General features: G+C 35.5%; 1 protein-coding gene across 4 annotated transcripts in view; it reads left to right on the top strand.

Annotated features, from left to right (window-relative positions):
• Window positions 1-21,959, top strand: part of LOC145814281 (ubiquitin C-terminal hydrolase 13-like) — a 70,239-nt gene extending 48,280 nt beyond the window's left edge. Inside the window, exons 18-32 of one of the 4 annotated variants that reach the window (XM_082910925.1) lie at window positions 67-146; window positions 235-343; window positions 7,247-7,315; window positions 7,395-7,505; window positions 14,120-14,175; window positions 14,333-14,510; window positions 14,588-14,689; window positions 14,784-14,855; window positions 16,841-16,906; window positions 17,934-17,999; window positions 18,524-18,610; window positions 19,176-19,292; window positions 20,586-20,660; window positions 20,775-20,861; window positions 21,345-21,959. In XM_082910925.1, the coding sequence (XP_082767051.1) occupies window positions 67-146; window positions 235-343; window positions 7,247-7,315; window positions 7,395-7,505; window positions 14,120-14,175; window positions 14,333-14,510; window positions 14,588-14,689; window positions 14,784-14,855; window positions 16,841-16,906; window positions 17,934-17,999; window positions 18,524-18,610; window positions 19,176-19,292; window positions 20,586-20,660; window positions 20,775-20,861; window positions 21,345-21,386 (1,317 nt within the window). In that variant the 3' untranslated portion in view covers window positions 21,387-21,959. Of the gene's footprint in view, window positions 1-57; window positions 147-234; window positions 344-7,246; window positions 7,316-7,394; window positions 7,506-14,119; window positions 14,176-14,332; window positions 14,511-14,587; window positions 14,690-14,783; window positions 14,856-16,840; window positions 16,907-17,933; window positions 18,000-18,523; window positions 18,611-19,172; window positions 19,293-20,585; window positions 20,661-20,774; window positions 20,862-21,344 lie in introns of all 4 variants that reach the window. The other 3 variants (XM_082910924.1, XM_082910923.1, XM_082910922.1) reach the window with 3 other exon arrangements.
• The last annotated feature ends 1,566 nt before the right edge of the window (window positions 21,960-23,525 follow it).

The raw sequence follows: 23,525 nt of genomic DNA, 5'->3' as shown, positions 1-23,525 counted from the left end.
TTTTTGTTTTTATAGCTCTAAATTTCTTTTGTGTGTTATTGATTCTTTGTCTTTCAGGATTTACAGCCTATTCCTCCTCCTAACAAGACAAAAGATGATGTTTTGCTTTTTTTCAAGCTTTATGATTATGATAAAGAAGAGCTACGGTAGTTAACTACTTATTTGATAACTTTCTTCAAATTTTCAGTAATTACAAATGATTTGACCTACAATTTATTTTCTTTGCTATTCTAGTTATGTTGGAAGACTGTTTGTGAAGGCTATGGCTAAGCCAACAGAAATCCTACTGAAACTAAATGAAATGGCTGGCTACGCTCCTGATGAAGAGGTTGATCTTTATGAGGTTTGTTTTCCATTACACAATTATGTCTTTTGGAGTGCCACATCTTAGCTGGGTCCTTTTATGAACTCTGTCCATTCTGGTACACTAACCATGAGTGTTGCTTAAAGTCCAAATGGGTGGGGAGGTATGCATGTCAATCTGGATAAAATTCCAATTTTATTGTGGTCTCTGTGTGTGTGTGTGTTTGATGTGCTGTCTTAATATTCCAATTTGAATTGTGTAGGATTAAAAGGTTTGCATTCTAAGCCATTTGATCACCCCGTTTTCTTGAACTCTAAGCCATTTTAGATGTTGGTGGTGACCCCACATTTTAACTCTTGGTGGTGTAGAGGAAACTTCTAACAAAACTACTTAACAATTAGTCTTTTGGTGGCTTTAGACCAAGAATTTTTTTTGCTTTTCGTTTATGGAGGGATGCATTTAGCTTGGTTTTAACTGTAGGCTAAAAGTTAGAAGTGATTTGGGTTTGGTAAAGAATTAATAGGCTAGGGTTTTAGGGCTGAAATTGGTCTTCTTCAGTGCTGTGAATAGTACTGGTAAATATTAACTTGGATGCCTTGTGAAGAAGAAAAGGAGAAGAATTATAAGAAGATAAAAGAAAGAAAAGCTCACCTTGCACAAGGGGTAAGCAAAATTCATATGAAATCATGAATGCATGGTGAAATTCTCATAAACTCAACTCTATTGAATAGAGACATTACAGAAATATATTTCTGGCAATAACGGTTGGAGGGGATCACTCTAATCTGGAAACTTATGGCTCGGACTAAGAAATAATTAATTCAACCAAATTAATAGCATTAGCAAAAGTGGAAAGACCTTTAACTTGGAGAAGAAAGGAGATTGAATGAACTAGGGCTAGTAAACCCTAGAGCACCCCATTTGGGTAGAAGTATGGAAGCCATTTGTTTTCTTTTCTTTTCTTTTCTTTTTATAAAAAAATTCTTCAGTAAAAATTAATGGCAGTAATTTACGGAGATTATTCATAGTGCTGCCATAAGAGAATAAGTGTAAGTAACCAAAAGTGCCTTATCTAGGTCATTGGAATATCTTACTGACAAGGACTTAAAACAATAAATTTCATGGTGTAGCAGCAGTCTGTGGTGTACAATAGACACTTTGGTTTATTTCTGGGTAGATGTCTGGCGCTGTGGTGGTTCCAGGAAGCCAAATATTGTTCTGCCATCCTTTGTGGTGCATCACTACTGGTATTTAGTGATGCAGGATAACTTTAGGAAACTTGGAATATTGCTACCTACAATAGGAATTGTAGTGGGCTCTGGTTGTAGAAAGCTTTTAGAGAAGGTTTTATGAGTGAGAACAGAGTTTCTAGGGTTTCTAGATGTGTAAGGCTAGTGTGAGATGGATTTTCAAATGTTGCAGGTTACAAGATTTCTGAAAGTAGTCGCTTGATTGTTTTCGGCCAACAACTATTTTATGGTATTTAATGTGGATTTAGTGGCCAAAGGGTAAGACAAGATGTTGAAGATGATTTGAATTTGATTGGCTTGGGTTTTAAGGTCTGTTCTATAGCTGTGACCAGTAACATGAGAATAGTAACTCGGATATGTGCACAAAGAAGATGTAGAAATTTAATGTATAAAGAGAAATAGAGAATTGTATTATTGATTGATATAATGTTATATTTATTACAATGATTCATGATTCCTATATATAGAAGAGGGTGAGTGTGTAGTAGGTAAGGAGTAGGTGAAGTGGAGGTGGTAGTGGTGTAGTGGGTTAGGTTTAGTGGAGTAGGTGAGGTGGTCGTGGTGTAGTGGGTTAGGTTTAGTGGAGTAGGTTTAAGTGGGTGAAGTAGGTGATAGGTTTTAACAGCCCCCCGCAAACTCAAGGGGGATAGGAACTAGCCAACTTGAGTTTGGAGAGAGTAACAAAATAAGAAAATAGACGAATACATAAAAGAAAAGAGGATAGGAGACACTGTATGGTCGTGTCAGACCGATGGTGAAGACACTGTATGGTGGTGTCATAACGTTGTAGAGGACACTGGATGGTTGTGTCAGACCGATGTAGAAGACAGTTTATGGGGTCATGTCGGACCGTTGTAGCAGATAATGTTGTGACAGTTGTTGTGACAGTTTACAGAGTCTTGCTGGACCCTTGTAGAAACTAACCGGAATCAATGTCGGGACAGTTTACAGAGTCTTGTCGGACCCATAAAGGAGCTAACCGGAATCAATGTCGGGACAGTTTATAGAGTCTTGTCGGACCCGTGTAGAAACTAACCGGAATCAATGTCGGGACAGTTTACAGAGGCTTGTCGGACCCTTGTAGAAACTAACCGGAATCAATGTCGGGACAGTTTACAGAGTCTTGTCGGACCCCTAAATAGTCGCACCCTCAAAAGGTGTGCCCAATCTGTCAAAAAAGGCGTGCCATCAAAAGGCGAGCCCAAGTCATAAAAAGGTGTGCCGGACATGATGGCGAGGCACGTGAGTGCCTTGGCTGGCGCGCCCGTTTGTCGTCTGGCGTCAAGTGGCGCGCGAGACGCGTGGCTGCCTCGGCTATTTAACCAAGGTTGATGCTGAGGCTGAGGCAGACAAAAAACTTCTGAAAATTCTCTGAAAAAACTCTTCCTTTGCTGAGAGAGAAACTCTGTAATACTCTGTAACCAACCCGTCTCTGAAACACTCAACAACATGGCCTCTTCTTCCCGTCCAGCGACCCAGAACATGGCCTCCTCTTCCCGTCTGCTCACGCTCTTTCCAGAATTGAACGAGTCCACAAGAGAAATAACTAGTGCGGTGGCCAGTGAACCTCAACCAAACACCTCTGGTTTTGCTCCGTTGAACTTTCCGATGCGCTCGGTGGAGCAAAAAATGGCGGTGCAAACTGATATTGAGGCCAATCAGTATACTCTGAAGTCATGTGTGGAAACCATGACTGCGGTCACAAACCTGTCGCACCGGCTGCAGAGCAGGACAAATGAGGTGCAACAGTTAAACTCCCAGCTGGCTCTGCTCCAACGCATGTATAAGGATGCGCGAGCAGAGATAAGTGTGCTAAAGACAGAAAACAAGGAGCTGAAGCGGAAGGCCACCGTGATGTTCCGATTTGGAGGTCCACCATATGCTGTAGTGGAGGAGCAGGGTGGAGTGATCGTGCCCAGTGGAGTGGGAAACACGGAGGCAACACCGTCAAGGGCCGCCCAGGACGGAGGCAAGAAGAAAAGACCTGCAGCAGAGTAGAGAAGAAAATCCTGCCTGTGGATGTGGTTGTTTTTTTTTTTTTTTTTTTTTTGGGTGTAAAATTGTGATCGGGGTTGATCCCCTGATATGAATAAAATGAGTTTGGTGTGCAGTTTCGTCTTCTTTTTTTTTTTTTTTTTTTTTTGTAAAAATAAAAATAAAAGGAAAGAAAACAAGGGATAAAGAAAATAGATAAAAAGAATTGGTAGATGGATTATATGAAACACATCAGTGTGGGAAATGAAATAAAATAAAATAAAGAGTTGAAAAAAGCAGAGGTGGGTGAATAATATAAAAATAAAAAGAAATGAAAAGAGGGGGACAAAAGTTGGTGTCTGGTGTGATGATAAAGATATTAAAAATGTTCTCCTCATAAGAAAAGGAAGTGAGTGGGTCTAGTGTGTCTTTACTTTTCAAAACTCAAAGCTTCCGAAAAAAAAGAGAGAGTCAGTGCATAGAGAGAGAGAGAGAGGTTCGTAGCCCCTCTCCATTTGTGCTGGGTTTGCTGAGAGAGATGAAATCACGTGGGTAGCTTTTCTTTTCTGGAATTCAATAACACACACACACACAGAGGGAGGAACAGAGAGAGAGAAAGATAATCTCAGGCATGCTCACTTGATCTCACCTTACTAGCCATTTTATTGCACTCTCTCTCCAACATTCTCTTATATCTGGCCAAAGCCGGCTGCAAGGACGTCGCAGTGGCTCGGCGCATCGACCGGCTCATAGATCTCAGGCGAGGATCTTGATCAGACCGCAGCGGCGTGCGATCAAGCAGCGAGCTTCGATTCTGAACTCGAAAAATCGACCGGCAAAGGAGATCGGACTCCGATCTGAGGCAGAACAGAGCTGAGGCCCCGAAGTCGCTGAGTGGTTGATGGTGAACGATCTTGGTTGGAGAAAATGGCGATGGCTGATCTTCTCGAAGATGGATTCATTGATTCGAAGGAGTCGTAGAGAGTTGTGTGTGAGTCTAGTGCTTCGATCAGATCGACATCGGATATGAACCGATCGACTTTGACGGCGATTCCGACGGCGGTGAAATCGAGATTTGATGGTGGTAGTGGTTTTGTATCTCTCGTAGAAGAGTACCAAGTGTTCGATGTAATGCCTCAAAGGCCAGTTGTCCATTATGCTCCTCCATACCCAGATGTTTATGGGTCGTCCTATGGTTATAGGAAGCCAGAGACTCGCCAGGTCATACTGGAGAAGAAGAACTATGAGAGCGCTACTGAGTATGCTAACGACGGTAACTACAGAGTCTATGGAGCGGAAAATAATGCTGAAGCCGATGAATTTGTCAAAACCAAACATAGTGGCTACAAAGTCTACGAAGAGGATGTTGATGCTGAAGCCGATGACTTTATCAAGTACGAGCATAAGAAGTGCCAATTGGGCAAATCGATGTCCATGGATCGCTTTTGATGCTCGTGATCAAATGAAACGTCAAGGGCGCGGTTGAAGCAGCGGAGGAGGGTGGAGTCACCACAGAGAAAGAAATTAGTGACGATGAAGATGAGAAAACAAAGAAAGAAGAGTTTCTGGTATGTGTTTGTGATATGTGTTGAAAAACTCCCGCGGGCAGCGAAGGCAAGGTTGCCGGCCGGCTGCCCGGCCGGAAAGAAGGGAGTATAGGCCTAAATCTTATAGCTCTGATACCATGTAGAAATTTAATTTATAAAGAGAAATAGAGAATTGTATTATTGATTGATATAATGTTATATTTATTACAATGATTCATGATTCCTATATATAGAAGAGGGTGAGTGTGTAGTAGGTAAGGAGTAGGTGAAGTGGAGGTGGTAGTGGTGTAGTGGGTTAGGTTTAGTGGAGTAGGTGAGGTGGTAGTGGTGTAGTGGGTTAGGTTTAGTGGAGTAGGTTTAAGTGGGTGAAGTAGGTGATAGGTTTTAACAGAAGAGAAGAAGACGGGTGCTTCACCCACACAAGGGTTAGGCAAATTCACACAACACTATATTAAATTACGACAATATCAACTCCATTGAATCGTTGAGATTACATATATATTTATAGATTAAAGATTCTCCTACTTCTATAATGACTATGACTCAAATTTACAAACTCAGAATATTTGGTGACTACAAATATTCTAAACTAAGACAAGAAGTAAAATTAAAATAATATTACTTGACCTAATTTACAGCCCATGGACTATGACTACTATGGGTGCCTCTAAATGCACCTCAAAAATTTGGTTGGACAGCCACCTCTGTGAACACCTCATTTTCAAATTTGAGATTTGTTTTTATTTTTACACCCTAATTAGTTCCAATGTTACCCCAACCTAACCCCCAAACCCTACCTCAAGCCACCCCCACCCAGCCCTTCCCCCTCACTCGCAACCCCCTAGCACCCCATCCCCTTTGTCGCGACCCCCCAACAAGGTCTCTTCCCCCGTCATATGCGACCTCCCTCCCTGCCTCAAACGCCCCCTCCCACTGTGATCCTTGCGAGAGAGAGAGAGAGAGAGAGTGAGAGAATAGATCTTGGTTTTCTGATTTAGGATTTAGCGAAGGAGGAGGAGGGTGGTTGGGTTGTGATGGTGGCATTGGGGAGGGGGGTTGGGTCGTAGTGATGGTGTTGGGAAGGTGGTGGCTGTGGAGGGTAGGAAGGGGCTAGGGTTGTGGTGGCCGAAGGTGGGGAGGGGTGGGGGCTGGCAAGGGAGCTGGGGAGGAGGCTAGGGTGGTTGCCGAAGATGGCAGCGGCCGAAGCTGAAATGGGTAGAGTTTTAGGGTTTTAGTTTTTGTCCTTTTTGGTAATTTGATTTAAGGTTATAATGGTATTAAAAAATAATGATATAAAGTTTGTCCAATAGGATACTAAAATTAAAATAAACACAAATAAATGCTCAAAATAATTCCCAAACTTCATCTAATGTTTGGAATTGCCAGACTCTTAATTTTACTAGAATGAGATTTCAAATTGGAAACTAAGGAATGTTGACTAATAAGACCATTCCAAATTACTAAAGACTCTTCAAATTACCTAATAACATTACCAATATTATTGACCATGGGCGGGGGGAACTATGTTACTTGTACTCTTCAAAAATAAATCGAGTATCCATGTCAAAAACTTGACACCTAGATAAGGGTATGAGATATGTGCCCAATACTTCCAATCAGATATGCGCTTTGCAAGTACATAAATCAATTCAATTTGTCATATAATTGTTTTTAACAATATCAGTATATGTATTTTTTGCTGCATAATTACTATAAAATGAATAAAGTGCCTTTTCATCCACAAAATAGATTAAAAATGTGAAAATATGATATTTTTTTCCCCACATCATGTATCCTTCAATTAAAGGTTTGATGGGTCCCAAACCCTAGATATGCACCCTCACCTGGCACTTGCACCTGGGTTCATGTAACATAGGCCAGTGTCCGGAAAATCTGCCGTTTGTTAAAATGGCCATTTTTTTGGAAGCTTGTAAATCATTAAATTATAAGCAAAAGTATGGAAGCAGCCAACTAACTATACATAATAATTTACCACAAGACATTATAATAAAAGCTAGTTTCATGAATGAATTTACATACAAGGCCTATATGAAATTCTCAGTTTGCACCTATTCTTTTTTCCATGCTTGCTTCACTTTGGTTTCCCTAGAATTGCATGTCTTGCATTGTTATATCTGAAAGCTTCTTAATTAGGGCATTGTTATGTTCAGGAGATAAAGTTTGAGCCCACTGTGATGTGTGAACCCATTGACAAGAAATTTGCATTTCGATCTAGCCAGGTACAAGTTTTTCATCGTTCATTGTATGGTTTTGTTGCATAGAGGCTTTTGCTATTGACTTTGTTACCTTTGTGTGCAGCTTGAAGATGGGGATATAGTTTGTTTTCAAAAATCTCTTCCAGTTGAGACTGGTCATCAGGTCCGCTATCCAGATGTCCCTTCATTTTTGGAATATGTGCACAATCGGCAGGTATTCCTCTCTGAAAATTTCTATATAAGTCTGCTTATATTGAGATCCCTATACAGTGAATTTCCTTTTTGTTTGTCTTTCGGTCCAGGCATGGTCACGCCTAATATTACCTACCCTGACCTACCACACCCCTATACCACTGGAGTAGAGCCCTTTTTTTACTCTCATATGAATTGGTAGTAGATGGTGCACAAGATGATCAGATGCAGATTTGTTGTGGGTTAGAATGCAGAAGGCTGCACCATGCTTCATTATCTTGTTCAGTTTCTCGGATACTCATTTACTTGGGCTCTTAAGCTAGTAAAAACTACCGTTGCTGTTGGCAATACCTTCTTAGTTTGAAAAACCTATGGCTGCAGAAATCTTATAAACATACCAGAGTCTAGCTGGAAACGAGTTCAAATTAGTGTGCACTTTTTTATTTTCGTATGCTTGTGTATGCATTTTTCAGTATTTTGTGAGTAGTTTTTTTAATGTATTGACTTCGTATGGATTCCTTTGTCCTAGTTCCTCTGTCCTAGTTATGTTTGTGCAGTTGTGGATGGGTCTGGAAATTGGGATAATAACTTTGAAAAAAAATTGAACTATGTGTGCACAATGTGTACAGGAGCAAGAAAAGGGGGAGGGAAGGAAAAGAAATGAAAACTAATCTCCAAACAAGGAGCTCATATCACCTGTCAAATCTATAAAAGAATCGAAAGAGTCAGGAAACTTGTGTAGAAGTCAAAATTGCAGGGCTTGTAACCCTTTTTTTATTTTTTTATTTTTAAAAATAAAAATTAAGCAATAATGTGCGGACGAACTTTATTCCCAAACTATGGTGAAACGTTGCGTTTTTTCTTAAACGCATGACACTATCTGAACTATCTTTTCGTGTTTGATTTTTTCCACAAGTGTTTACATTCAAGTAAAAAACATTGTTAGCACGAGATTGCTAACCACGTTTTACCATAGTTTGCTGAAAAACTTTGTCCGTACACTATTTGTTTATTTTGAATTTTAAAAATAAAAAAAGGGTAAATTACACTTACCTCCCCTAAGGTTTAGCATAATTGCAGGGACCTTCCTTGTGATTTGAAAAATTACTCTAACCTCCTTTACTTTTGAAACTAATATCAAGATTCCCCCTTGGGTCAACTTTGGCGGGAGTTTCTATTTGCACACACCCATTCCCTTTTTTACACATCTTTTTCAATAAATAATTGGTTCGGAAGTAGATTTCCGAAAATAAACAATCGGTTAGGAAGTAGCATTCCGAAAAGAAATAACTTGTTCGAAAGTAGAGTTCCGAATTTTTTTTATTTTTTTGACATTCAACTTCCGAATGTATTTATTTAATGTCCATAATAGTAATTTCACCTAAAAATAAAATTATAATAAAAATAATTTTTATTAAGTGTGTGTAAAGAGGGGAATAGGGATGTGCAAATAGAAGCTCCCAACTTTGGCTTAAACAATGTTAAAATTGATAATAAAATGACTTATTTATCCTTGGCTCTTTCTCATTCCTTTTGCAGACACAATTTTTTTTTTAAAAAACATAATTTTGCAACCATAGATCACTAACCATTTTCTCTCTTTCTTCTCTTCTAGCCGTAGCTACGATTGTAACTGATCAACTCAAAGACTCAAAGCCCCAAAAGTTACTCTAAGAATGGGGGAATTTATTTGTGTATATGTATGTGTGTTGAATTGTTGATGAAGTTTGGAGAATTTATTTGACAATGGGATTAGATAATGCATTGTGGTTGCATTGGTGGTTATCAATAACCCTATCAGTGAAATGTTGAGGAGAAATAGTAAGTGTGTAGAATGAGTTTCTATAAAGAGAGACAATGTGGAAAAACTGTAAAATAAATAAATAAATAAAAGAAACTATATAAAAAAGACAAGGAAAAAATTGAATATATATTTAGTCACTTAGATTTAAAAGTTAACACAAACGCATATATATAGGATCATATGCCCCGGTTATGACATTTGTGATATTTGATTATGATCTATTGTGATGTTGGTTATGACTCATTATGGTGTTAGTTATGACTCATTGTGATGTTGATTATAAACTATTGTGATTATTATTTTGGTTATGATCCAAAAGGTTTTTAATTATACCTTATGTGGTATTTGGTTATGAATTTTTTAAAATTATTTATGGCTGAAAAAGATTTAATTATAAACACCATAAATGTTATAACTTGCATATGGTACACTATTTTGAGAATGTGTATTATAGCATGATTCACATAGATATATATGGAGGGGGAGGTAAGTGTAATGTATTCTTCAATATGTTAAGTAGCTGATGGTTAGTATTGAAATTTGTAGAATAATTATGAATGACATCAACAAAATCTATTTGATTTTTGATGGATGGGTAACGGAAAGGGGTCTTTGTATATTAGCTTCAAAAGTAAGGAAGGTTAGAGTAATTTCTCAAGCCACAAGAGAGGTCCCAACAATTATGCTAAACCTCAGGAAATATAAGTGTAATTTACCTTAAAAAAAGGGTCGAAGAACCCAAAATTGCAAAAAGCTTTAGCATTGCTACGTTAGATTGTTTATTTTTCGGGCTTAACTTCTTGTCATTTTTGGTTGATGGTTTGTAATTGAAGAGGACCTAGGTTGTATCTTAAAGATTGGGACTGGTTGTGGATGTGACCGACTCCCTCAGGGATTGTATTGTACATCAACTTGGAATATATGAACGTTAATAAGTAAAACAATGAAATTAGTAGATACTATGATTAAAAGGAAAGTTGGTATATGATGCTTACAAGAAACCAAGTGAGTAGGGGAGAAAACAAAGGAAATAGAAGTATTAGGTATAAAATTTACTATACCCAAAAAGATAGATATAGAAATGTTGGAGGAATAGTTATGGTTGAACATATTAAACATAATATAGTAACAGTTATAGGAAAATGAGACATAATAATGCTAATTAAACTTGCAGTTAATGAAAATATAATTGATGTGGTTAGCACGTATGCACTCCAAATAGAATTGGATGAACATATGAAAGGATTGGAATCAAATGGATTAGCTAATGCAAGATATACCTGTAGAAGAGAAGATAATTATAGGTGGACATTTTAACAGTTATGTAGGAAAAGATAAGCAAGGGTACAAGATGGGGCATAGTAGATATGGTTTTGGTGACTAGACGAGGCTGGAGATATTATCTTAGATTTGACAATAGTATATGACAACAACATACATTTTTTGTGATTTCTTTCTATCAAATAATCATGCAAATGGTTGATTTCCATGCGATACACTTTGGCCTTGTTTGGGAAGTTGGCTATTTTAGTAGATTATTTTAATTTTTGGCTATTTCAGTAGGCTAAAATTTTTGTGTTTGGGAAGACGGTTGGATTTTTTTGTAATTGGATGTGATGTTTGTGAGAGAAAAGTGAAATGATTATGGGATTGATGTGACATTTTATCTTATTGTGAATTTTAGCCTAAAAAGCCATTTTTTAGCCTTTCCCAAACAAGGCCTTGTATCGAAAGAGTTTTATCAATTCCAAGAAATTTGCCTTTTAGATTGGAAACATATTGTAGTTACCAATACTTTATTTAAAAAGAGAGCAGAACACTTGATATGTAAAGATTGCAAGGTTATCTCTAATGAGATCACTACATAGACTAACCACACTAAATATATTGCAATATTGAATAAGAAAATATATTGAAAACCATTAACTACGAGGTTGAATTGAATCTAAAGGTGAGAAATTATAATTTTTTTATTGGCAAAAAATTAGAAATGCTTAAGATAAAAAGTCTAAAAGAGAAACGTGGATTTGGAAGATGATACTAATAATATATGGAATATAATGGTCGAATGCCTACAACAATTTTTATATTAGATTATTTATCATCAGAAAAAAAAAAAAAAAAAAAAAAACAAAACAACAACAAAACAACAACAACAACAACAACAACAACAACAACAATCTTTATATTAGATTAAGCAATAAAGATAGAAAAAAGTATATTTACGAATTTTTAACTTGAGATAAATAAAAACAAGAGACTTTTAATAAGATTTAAGTGTATAAAAAGTGAAGATTTGAAATTGTTAGTGAAGGATGAGGAGATCAAGTAAAGATGAGAAAGTTATTTTGAAATTTTGTGAAATGAAAAATATTTAGGGGTTGTTTGGGGTGTCCTAAATAAGTGCACTTTTTGGACTAAAAAATTGAGGAAGAAAATATAGATGTTTGGGTCAACTTTTTGACTTTTTATGGAAAAATGTGTAATAAAAAATTGAAAAAATTGATTTGTAGGGAAAAATTAGGATTGGGAGTTGTGTAGCCGTAATTGTTGACTTTTGGTGAATAGTGTTAACTTTTTGAGTAACTTTTTGGCTTTTTGGCTTTTTTGCAATATGCCAAACTTGGCCTTAGAAAGCTTAAGAGGAAAGGAATATGATAGTATTGACGAAACTAGAAAATACGAGTTTTATTGTGAAATAAGAGAATTGAGGTGGAACTTGCACTGAAAAAGATGAACCGAGGCAAGATATTAGGACCAAATTACATCTCTATTGAGGATTGGAAATACTTGGGGGGAGAGGGGGGGGGGGGTGTGTGTGTGTGTTAACAAAATTAATTAATAAGATTTTTGATGACTAGGAAAATGTTAGGCAAATGGAGAAAATGTATTTTGGTACCTAGATATTTGAAATTGCTTCAACTCTAGAGACATTTGCATTGATAAGTCATACAATTAAATTTTGGGAGACTGATTGAGCATTGTTGAAGAGTTGCAAAGATAGTGTTAGAGAATCAGTTTGGATTTATTCTCAGCAGATCAACTAGGAAAGCAAATATAATTGCTATGATTTGTAGAAAATTATAGAAAATAGGAGGGATCTTCATAAGTTTTTTTTATTAATTTTGGAAAGGCTTGCAATAGGATTCGTAGAAATATAATATGGTGTTTTAGAGAAATGGGTGTGAGAAAAGGGTAATGTTGATGCATTTATCCAAAAAACAAAAAGGGTATGTTGATGCGATAAATGATATATGTATGATGGGGTTGTAACTACAATTACATCACCTACAAGAGAAATTGATGACTTTTCAATCAATGTAGAATTGTATCATGGATCAACTTTAAGTCCTTGCCTAATTGTCTCAAGTCTGTAATGAATTAACTGAATACATTTTGGATGATGTCCCATGGTTTATGAATTAACTGAATACATTTTGGATGATGCCCCATGGTTTATGTTGTTCAAAGATGATATATTCTAATAGATGAAACTAAGGGAGAAATCAATACTAAATTAAAAATAGGGAGAGAAGCACTTGAGTAAAAAAATGTTTAAAGTAAGACTCAAACTGAATATATACAATGTATCTTTGGTAACAATAGAAGTAGTAATAATGGAAAAGTGAAGAAGAAAAAAAACTTGTAGATAATAAAGAGTGATCAATTTCGTTACTTGGGTTCAACTGTTAATAAGGATGGAGAACTTTATAGATGATGTGACCCATCAAAATAGATTGGCTCAAGTGGGGGTTTGCTTCTAGCGTATGATGTGATTGACGATGAATACCAACAAAATTGGAAAGGAAATTTTTATAGAACAATTATAAGTGTAGATGCTTTATGGGACATAATATTAGGCAACTAAGAAACAACTCGTTCATAAAATGAGTGTAGTTGATATAAGGATACTTGCATGTTTATATGGTCAGACTAGAAAGATATAACCAGAAATGGATATATTCGTGAAATGGTAGGATTAGCACCAATTGAGGATAAATTGAGAGAGAAATGGATATATTCGTGAAATGGTAGGATTAGCACCAATTGAGGATAAATTGAGAGAGAAAAAACTAAGATGGTTTAGTCATGTACAACAATGACTAGTAGATGCAACGGTAGAAAAGTGATATGATAATCCTAAATGGAAATATTACGGGATGAGAAGACCTAAACTGACATTTTATTTAATTGAACATATAGCTCTTGATCGAGTGAAATATAGGAAAAATGATTCATGTAGCTGACCTCACTTGATTCGGATACAAGGCTTAGTTTAGTTTGGTTTGGTTTGGTTTGGTTTTTTCTTTTTTATAGAAACATAACTCAGTATGCTTTAGTGGAGCTTAATCAGGTTACTGATGTTGAGCCATAAATTCGAGGTGTATAGTTTACCATTGTGTTGACTGGAGTCTTTATGGGATAGCCTTGAATGAAGACCTTTAAGGCTTAAACCCTTAGTTTAATTGGTCTGGTTTTTGTCTTGATATTATATCTCTAAAATGAAATTTTCTTCAACACTGTACTATCACTGAATATTATTGGTATTGTGTAAAGATTAACACAACAGGAGGAATTTAAAAAAATAAATAAATAAATAAAAATTTGTGATACAGTAATATGCCATGCTATGTGGTCTTCAATTCCTCTCAACAGATTTATAAACCTTGTGTTGCATTATTTTATTTTATTTTTTTTTTGTTTTTTGTTTTTTTTTTGTTTTTTTTTTTGGGGGGGGGGGGGGGGGGGTGGGAGCCGAGTATCAATAGTGACTCAATCTTTGATGACCCTTTCTCCAACTTATTGTAATGTACATGTTTGATGTTTTTCAGGTTGTTCACTTTCGAGCCCTGGAAAAGCCCAAGGAGGATGATTTTTGTCTAGAATTGTAAGTGAATAAATAAATAAATAAAAATTGTCAAGGTCAAGGAATTTGTTTTTATTTTTTTTCCTTTCTATCTTAAGAATATCAATGATTGCATTATTAGCCAATAATAACCTACTTCCTGCATTCTTATTCATAACATATTTACTTAAATGTCAAGGTCAAAACTTCATACATATGACGATGTTGTGGAACGAGTAGCTCGCCAACTTGACTTGGATGATCCATCTAAAATCAGGCTTACACCTCATAACTGTTACTCTCAGCAACCCAAACCCCAGCCAATTAAGTACCGGGGGGTAGACCATTTGTCAGACATGCTTGTCCACTACAATCAGGTAATTCATAACATTGCCCTGGGTATTACATGGTGTGAGAACCTGAAATTTTAATGAAATTATTTGAATTGCAACAGACTTCTGATATATTGTACTATGAAGTATTGGATTTACCTCTGCCAGAATTGCAAGGTCTGAAAACGCTTAAAGTTGCTTTTCACAATGCTTCAAAAGATGAAGTTAGTATGCAGACCAAATCCTTTTCATTTTCATTATCTTCAGATTTTGCTACCCTAACCAAATATTATAAAATTGTTTTCATTTTTTTTTCAGGTGTCCATTCACACTATTAGACTGCCAAAACAAAGCACTGTGGGTGATGTTATTAATGAACTTAGGGCAAAGGTAATTTATAGGGCTATTATGTTGTGGTTTTTGCCTGCTATAGTCTGTATTGTATATTATTGGTGAAAAAGACATTTATGAGTTGTGCATAGAGGTGAGGTGCACTCAAAAGGCACTGAGGTGTTGAACTTTAAGCAATACACCTATTATGCATACATCTTTCTGATTAGGTGTTCACCTCAAGGGTAAAAGTTGCACCTTTCACTCATAATGTGATAAGGTGCTCTGTTGGCAAAAATAAGCGACCACTAGTTCCCGAATACCCAAGAGCTATTTCGAATAGATAAAATGTCAACAATTTTTTAGAGTAAATTTCATATAATATACATAAGAATTAGGGATACAAAAAATAAATAAATTTGTATGCATGATGCACTTGCAAGATTTTCCAAACCAATTGGGGATGGTGTTCGATCAAAAAGGTGGCGCTGCTGTTCACTGATTGAACTTTAGGTATCAGACAACCAAAAAGCATCTCCTAAGGAAGTAACCACTTGATTGTTGTAGAAACAATTGTGCAAGTGGACAAGTTGATCGATGTGCACTCGCGGAGTCAGCACGCTACCTATACATATTTACCATAGGCTGTAAAAAATAAAAATTAAAAAAGGAATAAGTAAGAATTGTTTTATGTTTTAGTTCATAAGAGAACTTAGAAGACACTTAATTTGCTCCCAAATCACATATTACACTACTTTTCCAAACCTAAAGTTGACCTGGGGCTTTCGAACCAGAAGTGAGAAGATGAACTCAACCTAGGGTTTTGAACCATAAGATTAACTGAATCAGGGGTAGTTGAACTCTGCTTTGATTTGCGATTTAGGGCTTGCAGCAATGGTTTGATTCGCAATTGAATAGGTATTCTCTTTTTCCCCCGTCCATCTCCCTCTAGTTCAATTTAGGGCTTTTGCAAAACATTTGGAACTCAATTAATTTGTCTTTAGTTTTGCTATTCTAAAATCATTTTTTAATTTATCTTCTAAGAAGCATGGGCACAGACATGTAACATAACACGGATACGACACAGACATGCCGACACACTAATTTTCAAAAAATACAGGACACGACACGTGGGGGACACGCATGAAATATATAATTCTATATTTTTATTATATGTTATATAGATGAATATATCATTCAAAGATAATAAAAAATGCAATATGACACTAATTCCTATAAATTTATATGTTTTTTGTTTTATTATTGTATCTTAAGTTGTTTTGTTGAAACTTGTAATTAGTTTCACATGTGTCTAATCGATATACATGTGTGTTTAAACGATACACACGTGTCCTCTAAGGCCATGTTTGTTTGGGTGAACATGAGCTTGGGATTGGACTAATAGTCCAATAAAATTATTAATCTAATGTTTGGTTAAACAATTAAAGTACGGACTAATTATTTTAAACTTGACTATTAGTTAAGATAAGATACATAATCCAACGGATTCGTAGTCCTAGGACTATTAGTCATGGAAATGCTAATCCAGTCCGCCCAAACAAACATGGCCTAAATGTCTAAAGAGTGTTTGGATTTTTAAAAAATATTAAAAAATAGGACAGGTTTTGAAGAGTGTTGGACACGTGTAGGGGAAGTGTCCAAAGAGTGTTGGTGTCCGACACAGACACGACACGGATATGTCATCTTCTTAGAAGTGTCCATGCTTTTTATCTTTGCTTCAGTTAAATTCTTTTTGGTTTTGCTTGTATGGAAGTTGGGGGAATAGATGATGGATCCTTTCCATCATAGATACCTTGGATGAATTTTATGACTGGAATGGTTTTTATGAATTTTATTTTCTATTTTTTTTTAAACTCTTTTTATGCTATTTTTAATGAATTTAATATTTTATAAACTTCTAAAAAATAAAAACTCAAAAGGCTTATGCATAGCCTTATGAGACGTAAAACGACTTTTATGTATTCATCTTTGAAAACTTGAGCCATTTTTTTCTTGTGCTTATTACATTTGTGTAATTTGAACAGGTTGAGTTGTCTCGTCCAAATGCAGAACTCAGATTGCTTGAAGTTTTCTACCACAAGATTTATAAGGTGTTTAGCTTCATCTTTGTATGCTATAATTGCTTTTTATTTTTATTTTCCTATCAAAGAGCTAAGAAGCACAGACACATCGACATGGAAGTTTTCTAAAAATTGCAAGACAGGATAAGTGAGATGCACAAAAAATATATATATAATTTCATATATTTATTATATGTTGTATACATGAATGTTTCATTTAAAGAGAATAAAAGATACAACACAACACTAACTCTTTACAGGAGTAAGGTTAATATGTATAAATAAATATATATATTTTATCATTTAATCCCAAGTAAATTTCTTCATACTTGTATTTGTTAAGGGATGGACACATGTGTCCCCAAGTGTTCAAAGCGTATTTCAGCCTTAAATTTTTATTAAAAAAAATATTGTAGGACATGTTTGGATGTGTGTTTGACACTTGCCCGACACAGACTTATCACCGTCTTAAAGTGTTCATGCTCTTATAATCTAGAGACAATGAAAGTAGAACTCTGACTTTGTTTTATGATGTACACCATAAGTTGTTAATTGAAGCAACTGCATCATCACTGATCCTTTTATGCCTGATTGTGTCATGGATAATCCTTCTATCTTAACTAAACCAAAAAGAGGGGTTAATCCCCTCAACTATATGAATATCACTTTACTCCCCTCATTTATGAACCTATACGTTTTGACCCCTGTCAATTATAAATAAAATTAAAAAAAAAAACCGTACAAATGCCCTCATTTTGGAGGGGTGAAAAATATGTATTATTATAGTTGAGGGGGTCAAAATGTACGAATTTAAAGGTAAAAAGTGATATTCACTAATAGTTGAGGGGATCTTGGTGTAATTAACCCCAAAAAAAAAAAAAAAGGAACTTCATATTTGAGGAATAGATGGCTTTAAGCCTCCTAAATTCTCTTGGACCTGCCTTTGCACAAAGCTGCTGTTCCTGACTTTCAGATACATGTTTGAGACCATGCTTGCTATTTTCTAAAACCCTTTTGTAGTTTGCTAGCCCTTAATTTAGTCATCATATACATGCAGATTTTTCCTGCCAATGAAAAGATTGAGAACATAAATGATCAGTATTGGACATTACGTGCAGAAGAGGTTTGCTCTCTCTCTCTCTCTACTGTGTTTGGGTACACATGTGGTTGCATGTTCACTTTATGCTTCAGTATCACAAAACTGTTTCCACTGATGGTAAAAGGTGCTGTCTTTATAAGGTGGACCTGACTTCCCTTGGTCTTTCACTGTTCTGATGAATTCAATTGAAACTGCTGTTTTGAATTTGTCTTTCACTGTTCTGTTCTGAGTCCATGGTTTATAGCTGATTAATAATATGTTCTCTAAATTTCGTTATATTGTTAGTTTGGAAGCCACCAGTTGGTGATTAGCTTTGATTTCGAGGGGGCTTCAAGGATTACTACTTGAGTGACATCAAAAAAAACTTGAAATGAAAAAAATTTCTTTATCGAACTTACAAAGAATTCTACTATGCAATTTTATTGTTACTTTTTTGGGTGTGTAAAGATATGCAATGTGCATCTGAAGTTAATGAATGGAAGGATAGGTCTGACAAACTAAGAATTGTTGTTATATTGCTACCAGCTTATGTTTTCTCTTTGTTGCAGATTCCAGAAGAAGAGACAAATCTTGGTCCTCTTCATCGCCTGATTCATGTATACCACTTCACAAGAGAGATGGCTCAGAATCAGATGGTAATTATTAATTAATAATTAAAATAAAATTTTATTATGAACGTAAGATTATCTTTGTTTGTATATCTGCTTTAGTTGATGCTATTTATTGAATCCTAGCTTAAAAAGTACGGACACTTCTAAGAAGGTAGCATATCCGTGTCATGTCCATGCCGAATACCGACAATCGTTGGACACTTCCGGACACGGGTCCAACACTTGTCAAAACGCGTCCTTTTTTTAAAAAAGTTTTTTTAGATTCAAACGCTTGGAGGACATACCTGTCCATTGCTTAAATACACATCCATCAATTAGACACGCATGACAATAATTATAAATTTGAACTAAATAACTTATGATACAATAATAAATGGAAAAAACAACGTAAATTTAGAAAATAAGTATTATATTACATTTTTTATTATCTTTGAATAATATATTTATATATAAACAATATAATAAATATATAAAATTATATATTTCGTGCTTGTGGCCCGCGTGTCCGTGTCCATACTTCTTAGATCCTAGCAAACCTTGTCACTCGAGTTTTCTTAGCTTTGAATTTCTCATTGTTTGTTTCTAGCAGCAGATTCAGAACTTTGGGGAACCTTTTTTCTTGGTCATCCATGAAGGTGAAACTTTAGCTGATGTCAAAGTGCGAATACAGAAGAAATTACAGGTTCCAGATGAGGAGTTTGCTAAGGTACATTTTCGTTTCACTTTATTTTATGTTCTACTAGAAGAGACAGCAACTAATTTCATGTTCTCATCATGTTAAGTTGTACTATTTATTCATCTCTTTTATTCAAGGGTAAATTATGCATATGGTCCCTATAGTTTCAATTGTGCCAATTTTGCCGTTCAGTTTTTTACATTGTGTCAATTTAATTTAATTGATAACATCCACTAAAGAATTGAACAAAATTAAAGGGCAAAATGTCTCATTCAAAGGGAATGTACTATTTCACATCAACCCCTCAATCACTTTGAGAGTGGAGCCTATTTTGACCCTTAATTTCAATCCAATTTCAAAAAAGGGCATTATCAATTGGACTAAATTAACACAATGTGAAAATTTCAAGAGTAAAATTGTTGCAATTAGAACTACAAGACCACATTGACTCAAGAGGCATACTACATGGACTACGGGAAAGGTTTTAAAAAGCGGCCGCAACCGTTACGTAACGGTTTTGGTGGTTACCGCCACCCGTTACGGCCGCTTTTGCAGTGTGATTAAGATTCACAGGTGTGTCGGCTGTAGCGGCTGCCGTAGCGGTCGTAACGGTGCCGTAACAGTTGTAACGGCTTGTTACGCACCGTTACGTAACGGTTCCAAACTGTTTCTTTCAAAAAAACACACAAAAAAAAGCTGAAAATGGTGGAAGAGGGATAGAGAGAAGAGGGAAGATAAAGAGAGAAGATGGATGAGCAAGAGATAGAGAGAGAAGAGGGAAGATGAAGAACATGTTATTAATTTGTTGAAACTGTAAGACCTATGCTATTCTATTCAGCTGCTATCACTCGACCATTTTGTTTGTGTGTGTCTAATATTGTTTGATAATAATAATAATAATAATAATAATAATAATAATAAATGTGGTCATTAAAATGTAAAAAACTCAGTTTATAGTGATTTAAAAATATAAAATATGTTGGATCATACTTAAAAATTTATAAAAATTGATCAATATTTATTTTAAATCCAATAAATATTATCATGAAAAAAAAATATGCGTATCAGTAAGTTTTTTTTAAATTGTGCTAAAAATAAAGAAATTCACGATTCCGGTTACCACAACCTTTACGCTACGGCCATTACACCCCGCAACCGCCACCGCGCCACCGCCACCGCCACTGTTACGGCGACCGCAACCGCTTTTCAGAACCTTGACTACGGGTGTAATTTGCCCTTTATTCAATGTGCTTTTTCAATGGATGTTCCCTATTTTGTGTCATTTCATGAAATCTTACTTTCTTTGGAATTTGTTGTGGCCAGTGGAAATTTGCTTTTCTTTCACTAGGTCGACCAGAGTATCTTGATGACTCTGACATAGTCTCCAGTCGGTTTCAGGTGTGTACTTCCATATTTATTTCGTATTTCTCTCTTTTTCTTTCTTCGTTCTGTTTGTTAGGTCTTCTTATTTTAAAGATGTGTTGGATAGTTACATAAGTCATCTGTCTGCAGAGAAGAGATGTTTATGGTGCGTGGGAGCAGTATCTGGGATTGGAGCACTCTGACAATTCTCCTAAAAGGGCTTACATCGCTAATCAGGTAAACTGCCGCTACGTGGTTGAGTTTATTGTAGTTTGTTGCCGTGTTACTAGTATTGCGGCCACATCTATTGGTAAATAACATGATCTGAATTAGACATTAGGGGACCAACTTTTGCTTGTGTATCTGGTAATACATCTCATGTCAGATCAAGGGTTTGCCTTCTTTTTAGTTTTTTTTGTTTTTTCTATTTACACACCTATAAAAGAGCAGATATAAGATCTTTAGTCAAAATTAATGAGTAGTTGAAACTAATTGATTAAGTTCAAAACTTTTTTGTAATTCTTTGAATTTTTTTCTCTATGAATTATATATATATATATATATATATATATATTAATTACTGTATATGTACTCTTATATATTTCCCACTTTCAACACTAGGAACCTACTTAAAATTATGCAGTCCGTTGAGTGATGCATAGAAGAGATATATACATTGATCTCCATCAACTTGATTTTGATACTGATCCAATTTTGCAGAATCGTCATGCATATGAGAAGCCAGTGAAAATCTATAACTAGGGTGAAGGTATTGGAGTTCTGCATTGCATTTGCTGAACATGGCAATTACCAAAGCCATTTGTTGGCGTACAAATTGGGAAAGTAGCGAACAAAAAAAAATGTTTATGGAAACCACCAACGGAAGCTACTGTTTATATGGAGTGTGCAGGATGTGGTTATCAACTTTGTTAGGTATGTAATTCTTCTGATGTGGATTGGGGGATGATGAGTTTTTCACAAATGTACCGTGTATCTTGTACAGTACAACCCCTCTTAGCTTTGCAACTTCTGTTTGTTCATCAGAGTTCTTCCTTCTGTGGGTGATTGGTTCTTCAGTTTAGTTGTATTCGAGCAGTACATAAAACAAGATTTTGGAGTAGGGAATGTATACAGGGGGTATAGTTGTGGTGTGTGCCTTTTTTCCCTCGTTCATATGTTTGGGAAATGGGGTTGATGGTTTTTACAACTTTCTGGGTATATTATTTTGGGATTTTGTATATGTTAAACTTGGTCAGGCACTGCATTTCTGGTTTGGATTATGATTCTAATTCATATATATAGTCAGTGAAAGAGTGTTGTCGGGTTTTGTTCCAATGCAACATGTTCCTTTTAGATGAATTTGTTTTTCTAATAACAAAAGATGAAGAGGCACTAATGGATACTGAAACGGACACTGAAAACACATGGATGATCAAATACAACTATTATTATGCCCCTGCAGCTGTGGTCAGGCTCATTGATTTGGTATCAACCTGGGTCTTTTTAGGACAGAAGGATAGCCAATTGTGGAACGACTGACTAGGTAGCTAATGTGGATTCTGTCCTGTGGGATAGAGTTTGTAGTTTGGCACCCTTTTGGGCCTCCCCTCTATCAGCGGGGCTCCTCTCTTTTTGATTTCCAAATATTGGAAGGTTGTATGCGAATGACAGGTAGCGTTTGGTAGAGTTTTAGAATTTTGATTTGAGAATAGAGTTGTATTTTGAATCGTGAGTTTTAAAATTATGATTGAGTTTGAAAATTTTGTTTTCGCTTTGTTTTGGAATTCTTGTTTTGGCTTTCTTTTGGGTTGATTCTGATTTATGTTTTCATTTGTTGCCTCAGATGATTCCTTGTCCTCTTGTACTTTTTGTCTTTTATTTAATAGGAATCTTTTCGTTGCCGATCAGCGCGCACACAAAAAACAGAAAACGTTGCCCAAAGTTTTCCTTTTCTTTTGGAGTGCTACTAGCATCTCATAAAATAATTTATTTTAGACTTTTTAATTTTTAATTTTTTTTATTACAATAATAATCTCAAATAAAATTATTATAAAGGACATTATTAATTTTGAGACATATCATCTCACAATTAAATCTACATACTCACTATATAATGAATTAAGGTTTATGAAAGTATCCATCTTGATCATCATCCATTTATCTTTTTCAAATTCTACCTTCAAAACATTCTTATCCTCAAAATCTTGAAAACATTTTTGCGACAATATTTCGGCGAAAACGGTGGCAATCATTTGAGTATCTACACTTCTCTGCAATGACAATGAGTGGAATTTTTTTGGCAACAACTCCATAAGACGAGAGGAATATAATAACAAAAATTAAAAGGAGGGTCGTAGCTTTAATATTGTTCTTAGTTTGGAGGAAGTTGGCCCTGTAAGTATAAGTTTTTTGAAAAAAAGAGCAAAAATAATAAAATATGTTTATCATTATTTTGAGATTGAATTCCTGAATATATGACTGAAATTTGGGAATACAAGTTTAAACATTGTTTATTTGTTCGGATACAGGTAATTGAACATCTTTTATAGGTTCGGACTTGTTTTACGGATCACATTTTGAAATTTAATTTGTACTGTTATTTATTTTAGGATGATGGTGAGTTAACAATTAAAATTTTTAACTCTCGCAGGAATTTTATATTTTCAAGTTCAGAAATATAGGTCTGAACATAAATTATTTGTTCGGGAATACAGGTCTGAACATCAAGGAAACTCGTCATTTTTGGATACAATACAATTCTGTTTTGTTTATGGCTCTTCCTCAATTCTCACCACGCACACCCACCCACACTGCAATAGACCTAAGACAGATAGTGAGAAGAAAGGGAGGATATGTTATGGTAGAAACAAGAGCACAACAAAAGGCTATACCATGTTAAAC

This window comes from Camellia sinensis, unplaced genomic scaffold (assembly GCF_055761805.1).
Source record: "Camellia sinensis isolate YWXY unplaced genomic scaffold, ASM5576180v1 Unanchor1, whole genome shotgun sequence".
Classification (NCBI taxonomy): Eukaryota; Viridiplantae; Streptophyta; class Magnoliopsida; order Ericales; family Theaceae; genus Camellia; species Camellia sinensis.
The sequence above is the reverse complement of the archived record's forward strand: the minus strand, read 5'-3'. Positions and strand labels throughout refer to the sequence as shown.